This window comes from Trachurus japonicus, unplaced genomic scaffold, assembly GCF_045865225.1.
Source record: "Trachurus japonicus isolate A0001 unplaced genomic scaffold, Traja_1.0 AP030749.1".
Taxonomy (NCBI): Eukaryota; Metazoa; Chordata; class Actinopteri; order Carangiformes; family Carangidae; genus Trachurus; species Trachurus japonicus.
The window spans coordinates 747880-770144 of NW_028220882.1; the positions used below are offsets into that span (position 1 = coordinate 747880).

At 40.4% G+C, this 22265-nt stretch overlaps 1 protein-coding gene across 3 annotated transcripts in view; it reads right to left on the reverse strand.

Annotated features, from left to right (window-relative positions):
• Positions 1–3704: 3704 nt before the first annotated feature.
• The window catches only part of pikfyve (phosphoinositide kinase, FYVE finger containing), an 81479-nt gene continuing 62918 nt past the window's right edge, over positions 3705–22265 (reverse strand). For all 3 annotated transcript variants that reach the window (XM_085772654.1, XM_085772652.1, XM_085772653.1), the window contains 14 exons: positions 21568–21661; positions 21359–21416; positions 18697–18831; positions 16991–17111; positions 15062–15157; positions 14119–14199; positions 13923–14017; positions 13761–13817; positions 11583–11759; positions 10084–10187; positions 8356–8484; positions 5838–6099; positions 4393–4467; positions 3705–4196 (listed from right to left, as the gene is read on the reverse strand). In XM_085772654.1, the coding sequence (XP_085628780.1) occupies positions 4081–4196; positions 4393–4467; positions 5838–6099; positions 8356–8484; positions 10084–10187; positions 11583–11759; positions 13761–13817; positions 13923–14017; positions 14119–14199; positions 15062–15157; positions 16991–17111; positions 18697–18831; positions 21359–21416; positions 21568–21661 (1600 nt within the window). In that variant the 3' untranslated portion in view covers positions 3705–4080. The remainder of the gene's footprint in view (positions 4197–4392; positions 4468–5837; positions 6100–8355; positions 8485–10083; positions 10188–11582; positions 11760–13760; positions 13818–13922; positions 14018–14118; positions 14200–15061; positions 15158–16990; positions 17112–18696; positions 18832–21358; positions 21417–21567; positions 21662–22265) is intronic.

Below are 22265 nucleotides of genomic sequence, written 5' to 3' on the forward strand. Positions count from 1 at the left end.
TAACTCATCAAATACACAATCCAACAACTCCACAACGCTCTGGTGGACAAGTTGTGAGCTGCACATTCACCACGCTATGAGATAATAACACAACGTTACCACACAGAGTTGTTTTAGAGGGAAATACAGAGACTGTTGATGAAAAACTGTCCCTGAAGGCAACGTGCATCAGTGGTTTTTCATGAATTTCCCTCTAAAACAACTCTGTGTGGTAACGTTGTGTTATTATCTCATAGCGTGGTGAATGTGCAGCTCACAACTTGTCCACCAGAGCGTTGTGGAGTTGTTGGATTGTGAAAAACAGCTTGCACCGACAATTAAATGTAACGAACCTACTGCTATGACTATAGGGATTATATAGCAATGGGGCCACTTTGCCAAAAATGTTGAACTGTCCCTTTAATGAGTTTTGAAACAGAGGTTTGAGTTCCTCTTTGAAACTGAAACTAAAGAAGCACACGACGTGAACAAGCACAGTCTTCCTCTGCCTCCACTGCCCCCTGCTGAGACGCCACCTGTCTGCCAGTATTAGTATTATTATTATGGGTTATTATGGATTCTTCTTGTTGCTGTTGCCCGGACGACGATGAGTCCTGACGGTCGTCGGTCTCGTTGAGTCTGATGATGATTTTCTCTCCAGTTCCTGATGCAGTAGGACGACGACGACGCAGCTTCTCCTCCTTTTCTAGAAACTCTTCAATATAAAACCAGTTTGAACTCACTCGCCTGTCGCCTCCCTTTATTCTCAGCTGCTGCCGCGCTTTTATTTTGAAAAGTCTCTTCCAGCTGAAAGTGCAGTGAGGTAGTTTCTTCCTCCTCCTCCCTACATACAGTGTTTTGGTGCTGTTGGTTTATTTTTAATATATTTTTCCAGGTGGGCTTTTAGGACAGTAGCGATACACTGCAAAAACTCAAACTCTTACCAAGAATATTTGTCTTATTTGTAGTCAAAAACAAATCTAATTCTACTTAAAATAAGACTCATCACATCAAAAGTAGCTTGTTTTTAGACACTTGTTTTTGTCTTTCAAGCAGATTTTCACTTGAAATCATCTGATAGTGGAGCAAGTTTGTCTTTCTTATTACAAACACAAAAAACTTCAGATTTTTCTACTTATTTCAAGTGAAAATTAGTTTGAAACAAGTGAAAATTATCGAAAAACAAGTTCATTTTTAGGTGATGAGTCTTATTTTAAGTGGAAAGAGTTTAGTTTTGACTAGAAATTAGACATTTTGACAAGAAATAAGACAAATATTCTTGGAAAGATGTAGAGTTTTTGCAGTGTAGACAAGAGATGCTCCATTAGTTTTTTATTTTTCATTTCAACAACAAACAAGTGCAAAAAGATGAAGTATCGTGTGTTGAGATGTAAAAGAGGAAGTGCAGGGTGTTGCTTTGCTGTGTGTTGGGCAATGGAAAAGTACCTAACACTGTATAGTGAGTGACAAGGAAAGGATGATGACCATATAAGGATACAGAGTGTATATGTGTGTAAAGAAATCAACATAACATAACTAAAGGAAAGGGAGAGTTGTTCAATCAGTGGTTTTAAAGCCGAGAACATGGAGCTGGAGAACAGAGAAGGAACTGCAAAAACTCTACATCTTTCCAAGAATATTTGTCTTATTTCTTGTCAAAACTAAACTCTTTCCACTTTAAATACTCATCACCTAAAAATGAACTTGTTTTTAGATCATTTTCACTTGTTTCAAACTAATTTTCACTTGAAATTAGTAGAAAAATCTGCCAGTGAAAGCAAGTTTTTCTTTCTTATTACAAGCACAAAAAACTTGCTTTCACTGGCAGATTTTTCTACTTAAAAAATCACTTACTTGTTTTTAGATCATTCTCACTTGTTTCAAACTAATTTTCACTTGAAATAAGTAGAAAAAGTGAAAGCAGGTTCTTTGTGCTTCTAATAAGAAAGAAAAACAGATTTTCTACTTATTTCAAATGAAAATCTGCTTGAAAGAAGTAAAAAAGTGTCTAAAAAGGGCGGCAGTGGCTCAGGTGGTAGAGCGGGTCGTCCAATGATCAGAGGGTTGGCAGTTCGAATCCCGCTCTGTCCCAGTTGCTGCCGTAGTGTCCTTGGGCAAGACACCTTACCCACCTTGCTCCTGATGGGTCGTGGTTCGCGCCTTGCATGGCAGCTTCCGCCGTCAGTGTGTGAATGTGTGTGTGAATGGGTGAATGTGATGTACTGTAAAGCGCTTTGGGTATCGTTCAGGTATAGTAAAGCGCTATATAAATACAAGACCATTTACCATTTTACCATTTAAAAACAAGCTACTTTTTATGTGATGAGTCTTATTTTAAGTATAATGAGGTTTGTTCTGACTAGAAATAAGACAAATGTTCTTGGTAAGATATTAGAGTTTTTGCAGTGCAGCACCGAGGTCCCAGGACTCTCGACATCCAGAGGAACGACAGGTTAAATCAGCGATTATGAATGAATTAATAATTGTTGTAATCAATAATAATAACGGTCAGGGTCATTAGACTGGTATGAGACGTGTGTGATGTGGTGGAAGTGTCCTTTAAAGCAGTAGAGTGGGCGTGGCTCCTAGCAGGATGAACCCAATATAATAATAATAATAATAATTGATCAGTATTATATTATTATTATTGATAATTTCCTGCTGATTGAACTGATTCAAGGATCTGAAGCTGAATTCCTGCAATAAAAACTACAACTGGAAGTTAAAAGAGTTTCCTGGTTTCTTCACTCTGACGCTCTGACGGAGAAAAGTTAAAGCTGCAGCTGATCAATGATTCAATAGAGACATTTTATTCATAGAATTGTACATATACATGCATGCACATACATAAATACATACATACATGCACATACATACATACATACACATACACACATTCATACATGCACATACACACATACATACATGAACATAAATACATGCACATACACACATGTACATACATTCATACATGCACATACATACATAAATGAATGCACACACATTCATACATGCACATTAGGGGTGGGAGAAAAAATCGATTCACATAAATATCGCGATATCTTTTTTGACGATTTTTAAATCAATTTTTTTTTTCAAAAATCGATTTTTTTCATTATTTAATTTTTTTTTTTTTTTTTAATATTGTGCAATGTGCATTTGTTCTCCTTTTTCACATCCAGAGAGTCCAGGTTTTGAAAAGGGTTTAAGTTCACTTTATAATGGAGTATGTTCATTTATAGGCTCCTACAGTGTTTGTGTGCAGATAAATGTTAAAAATGCTAAAGACTAAAAATCAAGAGAATCGGCAATATCGTAGAATCGCAATTTAAATCGAATCGGCATCCAAAAAATCGTAGAAGAATCGAATCGGGAGAAAAGCATATCGTCCCAGCCCTAATGCACATACATACATTCATACATGCACATACATACATGTACATACATGCACACACACACACACACACACGTACATTCAGGTTGTATCAGGTCTGAGGAGCTTTTCTCCGTTAAATGAAATCATCCTTTATTTTATATTTACTCCGGTTTTCTTTGATGATCTGAAACATTTGACAATATGCAAAACAGTAAGAAATCAGGAAGGTCACTGAACATACACATGTATGTAAATACATATTCACACACACACACACACACACACACACACACACACACACACACACACACACACACGTCTGTGTGATGAACTCACGGTGACAAAGAGCTGAGTGTTAATTATCTTTTAATAGTTACATCATCTCTGTACATTTACAAACTTTAAATTACATCAATTAGTTTGTTTACAAACTCTAAGGACACGGAGGAGGAGCGTCTCCTAGGAGACCACGGAGGAGGAGCGTCTCCTAGGAGACGACGACGGGCTCATGGCACTAAAAACAACACCACCTGAGGACTACGGCAGCCCGGAGGGACAGAATACAACAGTGATAAAAACTGGTCAAGGAGCCACCAGGAGGCGCTGCTGCTCTGGAATGACACTGTGCTGTTTCCTCTGCAGGGTCTCTGTGTGTGTGTGTGTGTGTGTGTGTGCTTCAGTCTGAGGTGTGTCTGTGTGTGTGTGTGTGTCAGGTGTGTGTGTGCTCAGCAGTTGACCCCCAGGCCGGTCCAGTGGTCCGGGACCATCAGGAAGTATTTGTCCATGGCCTCACAGAAACGAGCTCGGTACAACTCTGGAGAGACGACGGTCGGCATCTTCCCTGCAGACACAACACACACACACACACACACACACACACACACACACACACACACACACACACACACACACACCACGCACACACACACACACACACACACACACAAACAAACAACACACACACACATATGTTTGAGTGTGCACGTGAACAGATGTTCCACCTACAGGTCTGATATAAACCCAGAGCTCAGTCTGACCTTGACCTCCCAGAATGCCCGTGGACTTGACGACCATCTCCAGCCTCTTGTCCCAGGTGAAGGTCCTGATGTAATCTAAATAATAAAAAGAGATATCAAAAAACTTCTGACTCTAATATGTCAACAAGATACAACAAAGTAGCTTTATCCATTGTTCAGGTTTCTATTCTGGAAATGTATGCAAATTAGCGCATATTTAAAGGGATACACCAACATTTTTTTTCCGTGTCTTGCCTCACTCCCGAGTCCATGACCAGCAGATAGACACCATCCTTTCCACTGTGCGTGCAGTAACCATGGAGATAGAGCCGTATCGCCGTAATTAGCTTAGCTCAAACACTGGAAGTGTATGGGTAGTGTTAGCCTGCCTCCACCTAAAGTCGCTAATTAGCTTAGCTCAAACACTGGAAGTGTATAGGTAGTGTTAGCCTGCCTCCACCTAAAGTCGCTAATTAGCTTAGCTCAAACGCTGGAAGTGTATAGGTAGTGTTAGCCTAAATGTTGATAAAGTGAAATATTTACAGAGTTTAGAGCTAAAATGAAATCAGCTTCGGCGCTACTCAAGCTAGCCGTTGTGACCAACGGACTTCCGGTTACTTTCACAAAATAAAACACCCGTTGCCCTTTACATACAGAAAACCATGACGATAGAATTTGTGCTTTTACTTTGAAATAGGAAGCTAACCTACCCTCGATGTAGCTGAACCAAAATAAACCGTCTTTGCTTGAACCCTCCGTTTTGACCGATCTCGTCCCGTTAGCGGCATTTGACCGCTCAAGATGCCTTACCGGAGAGTTTTGTCAGCTCTGAGACAAAGATCGGCCCGCCGGTTTCCGTTTAGAGTTGCTGAAGAGTTTCTCTGATGACTTTAGGTGGAGGCAGGCTAACACTACCTATACACTTCCAGTGTTTGAGCTAAGCTAATTAGCGACTTTAGGTGGAGGCAGGCTAACACTACCCATACACTTCCAGTGTTTGAGCTAAGCTAATTAGCGACTTTAGGTGGAGGCAGGCTAACACTACCCATACACTTCCAGTGTTTGAGCTAAGCTAATTAGCGACTTTAGGTGGAGGCAGGCTAACACTACCCATACACTTCCAGTGTTTGAGCTAAGCTAATTAGCGACTTTAGGTAGGAGGCAGGCTAACACTACCCATACACTTCCAGCGTTTGAGCTAAGCTAATTAGCGACTTTAGGTAGGAGGCAGGCTAACACTACATATACACTTCCAGTGTTTGAGCTAAGCTAATCAGCTGTGTGCCAGCTCCCTTGTTACTGCACGCACAGTGGAAAGGATGGTGTCTATCAGCTTGTCATGGACTCAGGAGTGAGGCAAGACACGTAATAAAAAAAAAATGTTGGCGTATCCCTTTAATTAGATATTTCCTCATTTACATATGTGAACATAAAACTTGTAATAGAGATAATTCCTCCCCCCTCACCTATGATGCCCACCACCAGCTGGTCGGTGGCGTCGTCGCGGCCGACCAGCAGCGAGTAGTCGATGATGAGGTGGCTGGACAGGAAGTAGGCGTCGCTGTGGATGGCGGCGCGGAGGATGGCCTTGCAGTGGGACCGGATGTAGAGCGGGTTGTCGTGGATCAGCTTCAGCAGGTTCTCGTCCAGCAGCACCACCTCGCAGCTCTCCTTCCCCGAGTCCGTCTTCACGTTACGGTTCCTCAGGGAGCCCTTCAGGTCAAACACCTGCAGGAGGGAGGGAGGGAGGGAGGAGGAGGGAAGGAGGGAGGGAGGGAAGGAGGGAGGGAGGAAGGGAGGGAAGGAAGGGAGGAGGGAGGGAGGAAGGGAGGAGGGAGGGAGGGAGGAGGGAGGGAGGGAGGAAGGGAGGGAGGGAGGGAGGGAGGGAGGGAAGGTAGGGAAGGAGGGAAGGAGGGAGGAAGGAAGGAAGGAAGGAAGGAGGGAAGGAAGGAGGGAAGGAGGGGGGAAGGAGGGAGGGAGGGAGGAAAGAAGGAAGGAAGGAGGGAGGGAGGGAGGAAGGGAGGGAGGGAGGGAAGGAGGAGGGAGGGAGGGAGGGAGGGAGGAAGGACAGTCTTTCAAAACAAAAGCCACACAGCTCTTCACATTAAAAGCACCAGGAACAGAAGACTCTTAGTAAGCCGGTGCATATTCTCATTTGCCCATTTGCCCAGAAAGACTCTTATGGCGCATTTCCACTAGCACGGCTCGGCTCGATACGGCTCGGCACGGCACGGCACGGCTCGGTTTGGTTGTGTTTCCATTACAACTGAGTATCACTAGTGCCGCCGTGACGTCATTTACACGGCGCCGAGCAACGCTCTAAACTCTGTAAATATATAACTTTAGCAACATTTGAAACATTTTCAGGCGAGAAAGTAGTCGTTTAGATCCCCAACGTGTTGAAAATCTGACAAAATACCAGCTGTTTACAATTTTGTTTCAACGAAGTCGGCGTTACTAAAGCTAGCCGTAGTGAGCAACGCACTTCCGGTTATTTTCACAAAATAAAATACCCGTTGCCTTTTATCATAAGGAAAGCCATTACGATAGAATTGGTGCTTTTACTTTGTAAACAGGAAGTGAACCTACCCTCGCTGTAGCTAGCTTTAAACCGCCGTTTTGACTGCTCTCGTCCCGTTAACGGCATTTAACCGTTCAATATGCCTTACCGGAGAGTCTACCAGCTCTGAGATCGGCCTGGTTCATTGTAAAACATTTATTTATTGATGTAAATGTGGTGTTTTCTGTGCGTAGGCTGACCCTAAGGCAGTGCTGCTCTTCTGTCTAACCACAAACAAACTTCTGCTACAGCCACAATTGTTAGATTTAATCAATGAGACCAACATTTAAGAGTTTAACCAGCCGGTGGTAAACCTCTAAAAAGCCATCGGGGAAGTTAATTAGCGGTCTGTTCTCCTCGGGGTGACGGTGGTAGGCTGGCCGGCGGAGCACGTCAGGAGCCGGGCTGCTGCCTCTGTGATGTCGCGGTCGCTGCTCGGACCTGGAGCTTCACTTCTCAGAAAAACATCGGGGCAAACTTCTAAACAGCCGTCGTTTGGATAAACTAACCGCACATGGGGATCTAAACAGTTACTTTCTCGCATGAAAAAATATTAAAACTTAATAAAGTCACGTAATAACAGAGCCAGTCCCAATATTAGAAATTCTCTGGTAATAACAGCTTCAGCAGGAACATTTCTGTTGTCGGTCGTCGAGTGGTTATGACGCTTCCAGTGACGACACTCATCGGCCAATCAGTGGAAGGCAGTCGGCTGACGTCACGTTTTAGTAACGCTTCGGCTCGCTTGGAACCAGGGCTGAGGTGATACCAAAAGTGTACCTGGTTGCAGGTACTACGTGCTAGTGGAAACACGCAAATAGCGCACCGAGCCGAGCCGTACCGAGCCGAGCCGTGCTAGTGGAAATGCGCCATTAGTGTTTCATTAAATCCAGGTGTCAGACATTATTCCACTGTGTGTGGCAGAGCAGCAAGATCAAATCCTTTTGGGAGGTGGTTAAAAAAGCTACAGAAAAAATGATTTCAAAAAGAATTCTGGACTTTATTCTCTAAGGTCTTAACCCAAAAGATCACAAATACAACAAAAGTGAAGGAATAATAATAGATCTGTGTCTTTTACACGCCAGAAGATTTGAAAGTGGCTTCATCCTTTCCTTGTTCAGTTTTCTGTTCTGGAAAAATATGCAAATTAGCGCATATTTAATTAGATATTGCTTCATTTACATATTCAAACATGAAACTTGACAAAACTTGTAATACAAAAAATATTTGTCTTAATGTGAGTGATAAACTTGGGAAGTTTCATGGTGACATGTGTTAGTTAAAATGTTTTACCCTATTCACCTGTAGTGTCTCAGCTTAAAAAAAATAAATAAAAAAATCCCGGTGTCAGATGAGGTCACTATGAGGTCACGATGAGGTCACTATGAGGTCACGATGAGGTCACTATGAGGTCATGGTCTCACCTGAGCCATCTTGCGGCCGTAGAACAGGTTCTCCATCACCAGCAGGTCCAGCTTCTTCTCCGTGTTGTTCTGGGAGTTCTTGTATCCGATGCGGTAAACTCCCAGGATCTTAGCCAGCGCCGTGGGACGCTGTGGGAGGTAACACATATCAATCTGATTAGTGATTATTGATTATTGGAAACCTGATAGGAACTAATAAACCAATCCAAGGTTCAAATCCATCAGTGATGTCAGACACACACTGCAAAAACTCAAAATCTTACCAAGAATATTTGTCTCATTTCTAGTCAAAACAAATCTCATTCTACTTAAAATAAGACTCATCACATAAAAAGCAGCTTGTTTTTAGACACTTTTTACTTCTTTCAAGCTGATTTTCACTTGAAATAAGTAGAAAAATCTGATAGTGGAGCAAGTTTTTCTTTCTTATTACAAGTACAAAAAACTTGCTTTCACTGGCAGATTTTTCTACTTATTTCAAGTGAAAATTAGTTTGAAACAAGTGAAAATGATTTAAAAACAAGTTCATTTTTAGGTGATGAGTCTTATTTTAAGTGGAAAGAGATTAGTTTTGACCAGAAATGAGACAAATATTCTTGGAAAGATTTAGAGTTTTTGCAGTGCAGCGTCTCAGCCATGACTCAATATTCACACTCTGTCCTTGAAATCATTTTCCAGCTGCTACATGTTAACACACCAAACACTGTAACACATCCTCTGTCCCATTCATGCTGTGGAGAAGTTTTGTTCTCCACAGTTGAACCTTATTTTGTACATTTAACAAGTTTGTTTCCATGTTTCTTCCTCTCTCAGCCTCAGAAGTCTGATTTAAAGATGTGCGGTCTGTGGCTCTTTAACTTATCTATGACATAATCTCTTTTAAATTATGACAACTTTATCATACAACAAGGTTTTTTGTTTTTGTTTTTAACCCAGGGCCACTACAGCTCTCTGCTGCTTCAGGAATCTTGAAGTTCATTTTAAAACCTTTTTAAGACTTTTTCAAGACCTTCTCAATATTTTTCAACACCTCACCACCACTTCAAGCTGTAACCATTTACATCAGTGACACTTTTAACGCAACAGTTTTAGTTTGTGATAAAGACTATAGACCACTATGATACAACAGAATTCAAAATAGGCTGGGGGCGCTCTCAGAGACAATTTACGAACGCACTCATAATAGCCTAGTTTTCTATGTACCAGTTCATCTTTGTGAAAGTGTGTGAATTTATTCATTTTATTAAAAAACAATGTTTTTTAGGACTCAAACTAACAACTGACAGCTAATTCAGAAAAAAATACCTTCAAAATGTAAGACTTTATAAAGTCCTGATAAGACTTTTTAATACTTTTTAAGAGTCTTCATTTTCCCACAATTGATTCATCACCTTTTAATACTTTTCAAGACCCCGCGGATACCCTGCTGCTTCTCCATCTGTCACTCAGCAGAGGAGACAACAGCTCCAACACTGGAAACACTCAACAACTCAAAGTCTCTACTGTAGTTTTCTTTGGAAAATAAATCCTTAGTGGGGTCTGAAACAGTCAAAGCTCTGGAAGCTGACGTCACCATGTGATAAATCATTTTCCAGGAGCTTTGACTTCTTTTTCCTCATTCTCTATGTGTTTTGCATGACTCTGAAATTGATAAACCATATTCCAGGTCGTGTGGGAACGCTGCGTGACGTCATCGTCATGGTGATGTGAGGTCATCAGGTGACTGACCTTCTGCTGCACGGCTCCGGTGATGTAGGTGAAGTAGTGAGGAGCAAAGTCCAGGAAGGACTGGACCTCCAGTCTGGGCATCTGCTTCAGGATGAACCTGTCGTCTGCACAGGGGGAGGAGGAGTCAGAGGGGGAGGAGTCGGGGGGGAGGAGCCACATGATGAGTCACAACATCTCCAAATTAAAGGGATAGTTCAACATTTTGTCAGATTGGCCCATTACCATAATCCCTATAGTCATAGCAGTAGGTTCGTTATCATTAAAGCAGAAGTAAGCGATCCGGTGGTTTTGGCTAATGCTGCGTTCCAGGCAGGCTGTTGAAACCGTAAATTACAGCTTCAAGTCACGACTTACGACTTTGTAGCGTTTCAGGCAACCCACTCGTGTTTTTCCGACCTGTTTTACCGGTGAAAGTCACTATTCACTATTCATTTGTATTATTTATGTGAAACTGTGGACGTCATGGGACGCAAGACAAATTTCAGAAGTGATCTGATAATTAAAGTATAATCTTATAACGGCCACTCGTAACTTCTGACCCGTGAACTCGTACCAGATCGAACCGGTACGACTTCACAGGTCGGAAAAACACGAGTTACGGGTTGCCTTGAACGCACCATAACAGTCCTCGTCCCTACGTCACCACATTCACGGCGTTCCTTGGCTGCACACACAGCCCTGCATGCCGTTCTCTCTCCTCATTGGATAAAAACTGTAGGATACGAGAAATGTTTTCTCCTGGGCTCAGAGCAGAGCAGAGTGACTGACAGACCCGTGTTTCAGACCAAACACTCTATGTAAGTGATTGCTGTCGGAAGATATAACTATTTAAGACTTAGATTAACACAAATATATCACTTACTTCTGCTTTAATTGTTGGTGCAAGCTGTTTTTAGAACGACGGAGCAGAGCCGTGAGCTGCTCAGAGCTACGCTACGGAGGCTCATTATGGGATTTCTTGGTTTCCCTCATCAAACTCATCAAATACACAATCCAACAACTCCACAACGCTCTGGTGGACAAGTTGTGAGCTGCACATTCACCACGCTATGAGATAATAACACAACGTTACCAGACAGAGTTGTTTTAGAGGGAAATACAGAGACTGTTGATGAAAAACTGTCCCTGAAGGCAACGTGCATCAGTGGTTTTGCATGTATTTCCCTCTACAACAACTCTGTGTGGTAACGTTGTGTTATTATCTCATAGCGTGGTGAATGTGCAGCTCACAACTTGTCCACCAGAGCGTTGTGGAGTTGTTGGATTGTGTATTTGATGAGTTTGATGAGGGGAACCAAGAAATCCCATAATGAGCCTCCGTAGCGTAGCTCTGAGCAGCTCACGGCTCTGCTCCGCCGTTCTAAAAACAGCTTGCACCGACAATTAAAGGTAACGAACCTACTGCTATGACTATAGGGATTATGGTGATGGGACAATTTGACAAAAATGTTGAACAATCCCTTTAACAGAGTAAACTATGAGCCTCAGAGGTGTCTGACCTTCCGTGGCGTAGAAGACGGCTCCAGACTTCCCCCCTCTGGCCTGCCAGTTGACGCAGTGGGACAGCGAGCGGACGAAGTCGTCCTCGCTGCTCTCCATGATCTCCTCCCTCATCTGGTGGAACTCCTCGGCGTAGTAGACCCGGCAGTAGAACTTAGCGTTGGCGTCAGAGAACTCTGCAGAGGTGACGAGGAGGGAGAAGGTCACAGAGGTTCGTTCCTTTGTAGGGGTGCACCAAATGGCATTTTTTGGCCGAAGCCGAATACCGAATAAAATCAAAACGCTTGACCGAATAACCGAATAATACCGAATACCGAAAGTGGTCATAAAGTTTTTAAATAAAATATTTTGTTAACTTAATCTTCAAAGAAAGTAAATGTTTATTGACTATTCTGACAGTTTTTGAATATTCCAGTTGCCGTTGCTCATCAAAAAAGCACAACAAGTTATATAAAGTTTTTCATTTATATCGGCCCATTGTGAGTGCTGAAAGATCAAGTACATCCCAAAAAAACCAAGTGTCTTTTTAAACAGTGGTTCCTAACCTTTCTTGGGCAGATTTTTTTTTATTCATCAATTAGGCTACTAGACATTTCAGGCGACCTCATTTGAATTTCAGGCGACCCCACGTGGGGTCCCGACCCCAAGGTTGGGAAACACTGTTTTAAAAGACGTCGGCCACGGACGGAGTGGGCGACAGGCTGGGACGAGGAACTTTCGTTTTAACTGCTGCAGCCTATTCCTTTGTGTTTTATACTTTTTATTTAGTATTTTAAATTTAAGGGGAAACAAGCGGACAACAAGCTGTCAAGGAAAAGAAACAAAAAACAACATTGAGGCTCCTCTGTTGATAATATTATTTTATTTAACGTCCCGTGTCTCTAACTGTTAACGTGTAGCGTCCTCTGTTGTTCTGATGAAAGCAGTCGTTCTAGATCTGAGAAATTAAACACATTCCTTCTCTCTGTCCATCCACTGGTTCTTTCAGACTCTGTTTTATACCAACACGTCGTTATAGCTTTTTTATTTATTTATTTTTTACAAGCCATCAACAGTATTTTACATATAATAGATACAGAGAGTGGGTTTTTTTCATTTGAAACTATTAGAAATGTTTAATTAGAAAAGATGAGGAGATAAAGTTCTGTTTGATCAAACTCAGCTTCAGATACAACTGGTCTTGTTTTTGACTCATTTTATTTTATTTTCAGGGTTTATACAGGATTCATGAAGTTAATTTTAACACCTTTTTCAAGACCTTCTCAATATTTTTCAACACCTCACCTCTACTTCAAGCTGTAACCATTTACATCAGTGACACTTTTAACTCAACAGTTTTAGTTTATGATAAAGACTATAGACCACTATGATACAACAGAACTCAAAATAGGTTAGGATAATAAATCAAAGGCAAAGTTTATCAATTTACAAACAATTTACGAACGCACCCACAATAGCCTAGTTTTCTATGCACCGGTTCATCTTTGTTTTTTAATAAAACTAATAAATTCACACACTTTCACAATGTTTTTTATAGGACTCTAGCTAATTCAGCTAATTCCAAAAAAAAATACCTTCAAAATTTAAGACTTTATAAAGTTGTGAAAAGACTTTTTAATACTTTTTAAGGGTTGTAATTTTCCCAAAATTGATTTATCACCTTTTAATACTTTTCAAGACCCCGCGGATACCCTGATTTTGTTTCTGTTTAATTTGTGTCACTGTGACTTTTATGTTGTTTCTACTTCTGTTCTGTTCATAAGATTGACATAAAACTGTCATAACCATCAATGAATACTTATGACAGCTGTGGTTAAGTGTCATTCGGTAAGTTATGTCACTTTTGATGCAAAGTTGACATTTTTTCAGATGTCCTTGTTCTGACAACTTGACATAATTTGTAAAGTTTGTCCATTAGGTCTGCTATGACAGTTTAAATTGTCTTTATGTCAAGTTGTCAGAACAAAAACATCTCAAATAATGTCAACTTTGCATTAAAAGTGACATAACTTACCGAATGACACTTAACCACAGCTGTCAGAAGTATTCATTGATGGTTATGACAGCTGTTATGTCAATCTGATGAATACTTATTACAGTAAAGTGTTACCAGTTGTTGTTTACGTCCTCAGATCGACAGTTTCAGTCAGATTAAAGTTTGTTAAGGAAGAACTCACGCAGCTCGACGTGAGGGTTCAACGTCTGTTTCCTCTGTTTGTCCGTCAGCTCAGAGTCTGAAGAGAGAGAGAGAGAGAGAGAGAGAGAGAGACGGGTCAGAGAGAAGAGGGAGGTGTGTGTGTGTGTGTGTGTGTGTGTGTGTGTGTGTGTGTGTGTCTCACTCAGTGGGTCTGTGTCCAGGCTGCTGCGGCTCTGCTGTGACGACAGAGACTCACTGGGCCGAGCCGGGCTGCTCTTCACCCGACTCTCCGCTCCGCTGGGGAGACAGACCATAATAATCATCATCATCATCAACAACAACAACAACACAATCATCATCATTAAGACGAGCAGTGTGTGTGTGTGTGTGTGTGTTACCTGGCGGCCTGAGGAGTCTCTTCTCCTCCTGTGTTCGACGTCTTGGACAAATCGTCCAGAGCCGTTTTATATTCTTTACAGCTGCAGGTAAACAAGTAAACTTTACTTTACTTTATTTGTTTATTTAGTCGGGACAGTGCATATGAATGAACAGTGAGTACTAGAATACCCACAGTAAATACACCGGATTTATCACATGTGCTGAACTACATCCGTTGTCCCCAAAACAATACAACTATTAACATAAAAAGTCCAAGAAGACGGAGGACCAGTAGATAACAGGAAAGAGCAACAACAACAACAACAAGAGGATATTTACAAACACTAGGGTTGCAAAGGTGTGGAAAATTTCCAGTAAATTTCCGGAAAATTTCCAGAAACTTTCCATGGTAAATTAAGCTGGGGAATTTTGGAAATATTCCAAATTGTAAACTTTCCATGGGAATTATAGGAATTTATGGGAATTATGAAAATGTATGGGAATTATTGGGAATTTATGGGAATTAACTGGAAATTGGGGGTAATTAATTTAGACAAACTGTATCATATCCAAACATAAATGTAAATATTTTGTTTTGTCATACGCAGACATCCATGCAAAATAATACAATTAAAAAACATTTCAACAGATTTATTTGTGAGTAGAACTTTATGAAGTTTTAATTCTTGTATGAACAATCAATTATTTTACTGAACCACAAAAACATGAATGTTGAGTAAAATTTTACTCACCCTCACCAATCAATTTTGTAAATTTCAGATTTATTCCCGTTTATTCCCATATATTCCCATTAATTCCCATATATTCCCGTTAATTCCCATGGAAAGTTTCCAACTTTGAAAATTCCCGGAATTTTGCAACCCTAACAAACACCCATTAAAACATCACGATACCTAACAAACAAACTGACGAGAGGACAGAGAGAGGAAGACGGTGTGAGACCTGAGGGCGAAGGCGATGATGGAGCTGGGCTCCTTCTCACACACGGCGATGGGAACCCGCTCGTGTTCGTACATCAGGTAGTGTTTGTCTGGGTCGCTGTGGAGACACGGCACATCACTCACTGTCGGCACGCTGGGGGAGGGGGGGGGGGAGGGGGGGGTTGCATGACTTCACATTGTTTAAAGTCGACTACACTGCAAAAACTCAAACTCTTACCAAGAATATTTGTCTCATTTCTAGTCAAAACTAATCTCATTCTACTTAAAATCAGACTCATCACATTAAAAGTAGCTTGTTTTTAGACACTTTTTACTTCTTTCAAGCAGATTTTCACTTGAAATAAGTAGAAATATCTGACAGTGGCGCAAGTTTTTCTTTCTTATTACAAACACAAAAAACTTACTTTCACTGGCAGATTTTTCTACTTATTTCAAGTGAAAATTAGTTTGAAACAAGTGAAAATGATCTAAAAACAAGTTCATTTTTAGGTGATGAGTCTCATTTAAAGTGGAAAGAGATTAGTTTAGACTAGAAATGAGACATTTTGACAAGAAATAAGACAAATATTCTTGGAAAGATTTTGAGTTTTTGCAGTGTAGTCGCTGATAACATCATTCATATTTTTCCCATCATAACTAAAATCACAGGAGGAGGGAAATGCCCTGCAAGAATCTGTATTCACTGACTGACAGAAACTAGTACAGAACAGCAGCTTTATAAACAACAAGCTGTAAATCAGTTTGTTCTTTTGTAACATACACTCCTATATAAGTGCAAAATAAAATACTGTAGCTACAGTCTGTTAAACACTTAGGGAGGAAAACGACACACAGGCCTCGTCACCGTCACAGTCCTGCTCACTCACAGTTTTTGTTTTTCGATCCTGGTTGGTTGTTAATATGAACTGAGTTTCTTTCTTTTTTTTTTAATTGCCGGCTTATTCAGCTGCTGTGGTGCACAAGTGTTACATGCTACTTGTTTTTTTTCCATCAGCGATCCGCGGAGCGATCACGGATCAACACTGATCCATTGCACCACTACTGCCACTACGTCCTCACTTTGGACACTCTGACCTAGAATAACTTTAATAACCAAGTTCACCAAGGCCGTGAATTCAGCAGTAGAAGACAATTTAAAGGGACAACGAGGAGTTTTGGAATGGAGTTCTCATGACTCGCCGTGAAACCGAAAGTAAAGAAACGCTGGTCGGCTCGCCCAGCATTTCCACCACCACTAATAATAACAAAATAACCATAGAGACAAAACCTGATATTTATCTAAAATGGACCATTAACAAGTGGTGACGCACTGCAAAAATTCAAAATCTTACCAAGAATATTTGTCTTATTTCTAGTCAAAATATAATTTCTAGTCAAAATAAATCTAATTATACTTAAAATAAAAAATATCACATTAAAAAGTAGCTTGTTTTTAGACACTTTTTACTTTTTTAAGCAAATTTTCACTTGAAATAAGTAGAAAAATCTAACAGTGGAGCAAGTTTTTCTTTCTTTTTACAAACACAAAAAAACCTGCTTTCACTGGCAGATTTTTCTACTTATTTCAAGTGAAAATTAGTTTGAAACAAGTGAAAATGATCTAAAAACAAGTTGATTTTTAGGTGATGAGTCTTATTTAAAGTGAAAAGAGATTAGTTTTGACTAGAAATGAGACATTTTGACAAGAAATAAGACAAATATTCTTGGAAAGATGTAGAGTTTTTGCAGTGCGTAGATTCATCCACATTAATATGAGACTTTTTTATTGTCGCGGAATTTTTCGTTCTGCCGCTGGAGAAACTCCTCGTTGTCCCTTTAAATCAATTAGGGACTAGTCTATTAGTCGACTAGTCTGTGCAACCCCTAAGGTTGGGGAGTGTGTGTGTGTGTGTGTGTAGTGTGTGTGTTGTGTGTGTTGTCATGGACTCACAACGGGACGGGGATGGGGTTGTAGCTGTTGCCGGGCAGGAAGTTGGCGAGGATGGCCTTCATGGTCGACTTCTCCTTCACCTGGCTGTCGGTGGAGCCCAGCAGGTGTCCGTCAAACACGTCTACACACACACAGAGAGACACACACACACAGACACACACACACGTCTTCATACAGCACAGGTAGGCAGGCAGGTGTGTGTGTGTGTGTGTGTGTGTGTGTGCAGGGTGCGATTTGTGAAAAAAACAGAGGGGGGATAGTTTGGGGGGTGTGATCTGTGATCAGCTGTGGTCATTGAATAAACTACAGGTCATTTCAATTTGCGCATCTGTGTTTTTTTCCTTTTTATTTTGTTTATAACATTTATATGCGCATCGAGAGTGAGTGAGTGAGTGAGTGAGTGAGTGAGTGAGTGAGTGAGTGAGTGAGTGAGTGAGTGAGTGAGCGCCAGAGAGAAACAGCGGGTGCAGCAGATGATTGCCAACCGACAAAAACTGAAATGAGACGGTTAGAGAGAAGAAAAACACAGAATATAGCTAATATATGTCCAAGAGACTTTGTCCCGAGGAAGGATGGGATGGTGGCTGATGAGGAAACTGTCACTGCAGCTGCACATCTGTCAGCAGCTGCTCCAAACAGACACGTCACTAACTTTATTTTGAAGGGACAGATTAGATGTTGATTTTGTTAACAGTGACTTTGTTGCACCCAAACATATACGTAGGCCTATCCACCACTTTCCGGAGAACGACGCTGGGTGTCGCCATGACACTCCATTCATTACATTTTAGATTAACGTTAGCTGGGCTAACCGTTAGCCGTTAGCAGTGTCTTAAATAACTCAATAAACACTAAACAGCCCATGAAAAAAATATTTTTTCCAGCGGATATCTTTGTAACAACATGACTGAGCTAACTGGAGTAGTTTCATGTTGTGTCCGACAACGGGAGGGTTTTAACAGCTGACGTCCTGCTGTTAGCTTAGCTGCTGCTGTTAGCTGTCAGCAGCAGCTAAGCTAACGGCTACGATAGCCATGACTAGTTGCAGAGGTGTGCACACAGAAGTGGTGGTGTTTGTTCGGTAATTTGTTTTATAGCCTTAACAAACATCATATTAGTCAGGGCGGTTTTGGCAGCCCGGAGCCCCCACATTTGGTGCCTACACCGGTGGCTAACGCTACCAGTTAGCCGCTCGCTAGAATGCTACTACGGGGTTGAAAACCGACTTCCGTTGTGGTGTGACGCAATGGATCATGGGAAAATAAAGTGGTGGATAGAAACAGACCCGGCTTCAGACCGGCTTTTATTTGCTCAAACCTGGAGACAGACCCGACCCAGTGCAACCGGCATCTCCAGACTCGCCTTTTTTTTTTCTTTTTTGACAGTAGCCTGGGCTGCATGACGGTCTGGGAGACGCTGTGCGCTGCTGGAGGGGGGATGAGAGGCTCACGGTTCAAATGATGTAGACCTGATCTAGAGTAGGATATTACTGACCAGAGCGGGGGGACATCCCTACCATCCCCCCCCGGCAAATCGCACCCTGTGTGTGTGTGTGTGTGTCTCTCTGTGTGTGTCTCTGTGTGTGTGTGTGTGTGTGTGTGTCTCTCTGTGTGTGTGTGTCTCTCTGTGTGTGTGTGTCTCTCTCTGTGTGTGTGTGTGTGTGTCTCTCTGTGTGTGTGTGTGTGTGTGTGTGTGTGGTTGTGTACCCTCGGGGAGGCTGACTGAGTCCTGCTCGGTGAAGGAGGGGACCGGTGTGACCGGCTCAGCTCCTGGTTCCCCCGGCGACGGCAGCAGCAGCGAGGACGAGGAGGCCGACGGCATCGCGCTGAGGTGACGGTCCTCTGTCAGAGAACAGACCATAATAACATTACACATAGTCAGATTATCTACAGTATAGAATATCTATAACCAGATTAACAATAGTCAGATTATCTACAGTCAGATTATCTATATTAAATTATCTGTTCATTTACAGTCAGATTGACTTTAATCAGATAATTTATAATTATCTATATTCAAATTATCTGTAATCAGATTATCTATAGTCAGATTAACAATAGTTTATCTGATATCAGATTTACTGCAGTAGGGTTTACTAGAGTCAAGTGATCTACAATCAGATTAACAACAATCAGACGCTGGATAAACTATAATTAGATTATCTAAAGTCAGATTATCTATAATCAGATTATTGACAGTCAAATGAATTATCAGGTTACCTACAGTTAGATTAACAACATACTTCCTTAGTCAGATTAACTATAATTAGATTATCTAAAACCAGACCTGTATCTGTAACCAGATTACTTACAGTCAGATTACCTAAAACCAGATTACCTACAGTAATCAGATTACCTACAATCAGATTATCTATAATCAGATTACCTACAGTCAGATTACCTATAAACAGATTACCTACAGTCAGATTATCTATAATCATATTACCTACAGTCAGATTAACTATAACCAGATTACCTACAGTCAGATTACTTACAGTCAGATTACCTACAGTCAGATTATCTATAACCATATTATCTATAATCAGATTACCTACAGTCAGATTACCTAAAACCAGATTACCTACAGTAATCAGATTACCTACAATCAGATTAACTATAATCAGATTACCTACAGTCAGATTATCTATAATCAGATTACCTACAGTCACATTACCTATAAACAGATTACCTACAGTCAGATTAACAACAATTAGATTACCTACAGTAATCAGATTACCTACAGTCAGATTAACTATAATCAGATTACCTACAGTCAGATTAACTGTAATCAGATTACCTACAGTCAGATTACCTATAAACAGATTACCTACTGTCAGATTAACAACAATTAGATTACCTAAAACCAGATTACCTACAGTAATCAGATTACCTACAGTCAGATTAACTATAATCAGATTACCAACAGTCAGATTACCTACAGTCAGATTAACTATAATCATATTACCTACAGTCAGATTAACTATAACCAGATTACCTACAGTCAGATTACAACAGTCATATTAACTGTAATCAGATTACCTACAGTAATCAGATTATCTATAACCAGATTACCTACAGTCAGATTATCTATAACCAGATTACCTACAGTCAGATTATCTATAACCAGATTACCTACAGTCAGATTATCTATAACCAGATTACCTACAGTCAGATTAACTATAATCATATTACCTACAGTCAGATTACAACAGTCATATTAACTGTAATCAGATTACCTACAGTAATCAGATTACCTACAGTCAGATTATCTATAACCATATTACCTACAGTCAGATTAACTATAATCATATTACCTACAGTCAGATTACAACAGTCATATTAACTGTAATCAGATTACCTACAGTAATCAGATTACCTACAGTCAGATTATCTATAACCAGATTACCTACAGTCAGATTATCTATAACCAGATTACCTACAGTCAGATTAACTATAATCATATTACCTACAGTCAGATTACAACAGTCATATTAACTGTAATCAGATTACCTACAGTAATCAGATTACCTACAGTCAGATTATCTATAACCATATTACCTACAGTCAGATTAACTATAATCATATTACCTACAGTCAGATTACAACAGTCATATTAACTGTAATCAGATTACCTACAGTAATCAGATTACCTACAGTCAGATTATCTATAACCAGATTACCTACAGTCAGATTATCTATAACCAGATTACCTACAGTCAGATTAACTATAATCATATTACCTACAGTCAGATTACAACAGTCATATTAACTGTAATCAGATTACCTACAGTAATCAGATTACCTACAGTCAGATTATCTATAACCAGATTACCTACAGTCAGATTATCTATAACCAGATTACCTACAGTCAGATTAACTATAATCATATTACCTACAGTCAGATTACAACAGTCATATTAACTGTAATCAGATTACCTACAGTAATCAGATTACCTACAGTCAGATTATCTATAACCATATTACCTACAGTCAGATTAACTATAATCATATTACCTACAGTCAGATTACAACAGTCATATTAACTGTAATCAGATTACCTACAGTAATCAGATTACCTACAGTCAGATTATCTATAACCAGATTACCTACAGTCAGATTATCTATAACCAGATTACCTACAGTCAGATTAACTATAATCATATTACCTACAGTCAGATTACAACAGTCATATTAACTGTAATCAGATTACCTACAGTAATCAGATTACCTACAGTCAGATTATCTATAACCATATTACCTACAGTCAGATTAACTATAATCATATTACCTACAGTCAGATTACAACAGTCATATTAACTGTAATCAGATTACCTACAGTAATCAGATTACCTACAGTCCGGTGACTCACCTTTCTCTCCGTTCTGTACGACGGGTGACGGGTTGCGGGGGGACGACTCCAGACCGCTCTGTCGGATTAATCATATTAACAACAGGATTAAAACAACACATACAGGTGAGTCAGAGGTCAAAGGTCAGTGAGGGGTCAGAGGTCAGTGTGGAGCCCTGGGGGTCAGAGGTCAAAGGTAATCGAGGGGTCAGGGGTCAGAGGTCACTGACCTTGGTTTCCTCGGTGGTCTGTCGGTGTCGTCCTGGACTCGGGGGAACAGACAGACGCTTCCTGCCTTTCTCCTGCTGGAACAGGTCCTGCAGCCTGAGGGGGGGGGGGGGGCAGGTTACCATGGGTTACTGTGACTTCCTGGTCAGGTGTGTGACATCATGTGTCATGTGACGTGCTAGTGCTGCGTTAGCCTGCAATAGCCTTGTCTGATAGAAATGAATATTATCTGTAGTCGGAATAAAGCAATGATGAAAAGTAATAGGCAGATCTTGTGTCCTGTTAATAAACATATGGATGAAGAGGCATGTTTGATAGGCGTTGACCTTAACACTGCAAAAACTCTACATCTTTACAAGAATATTTGTCTTATTTCTTGTCAAAATGTCTCAATTTTAGTCAAAACTAATCTCTTTCCACTTAAAATAAGACTCATCGCCTAAAAATTAACTTGTTTTTAGATCATTTTCACTTGTTTCAAACAAATTTTCAATTGAAATAAGTAGAAAAATCTGCCAGTGAAAGGAAGTTTTTAGTGCTTGTAATAAGAAAGAAAAACTTGATCCACTATCAGATTTTTCTACTTATTTCAAGTGAAAATCTGCTTGAAAGAAGTAAAAAGTGTCTAAAAACAAGCTACTTTTTAAATGTGATGAGTCTTATTTTAAGTAGAATGAGATTGTTTTGACTAGAAATGAGA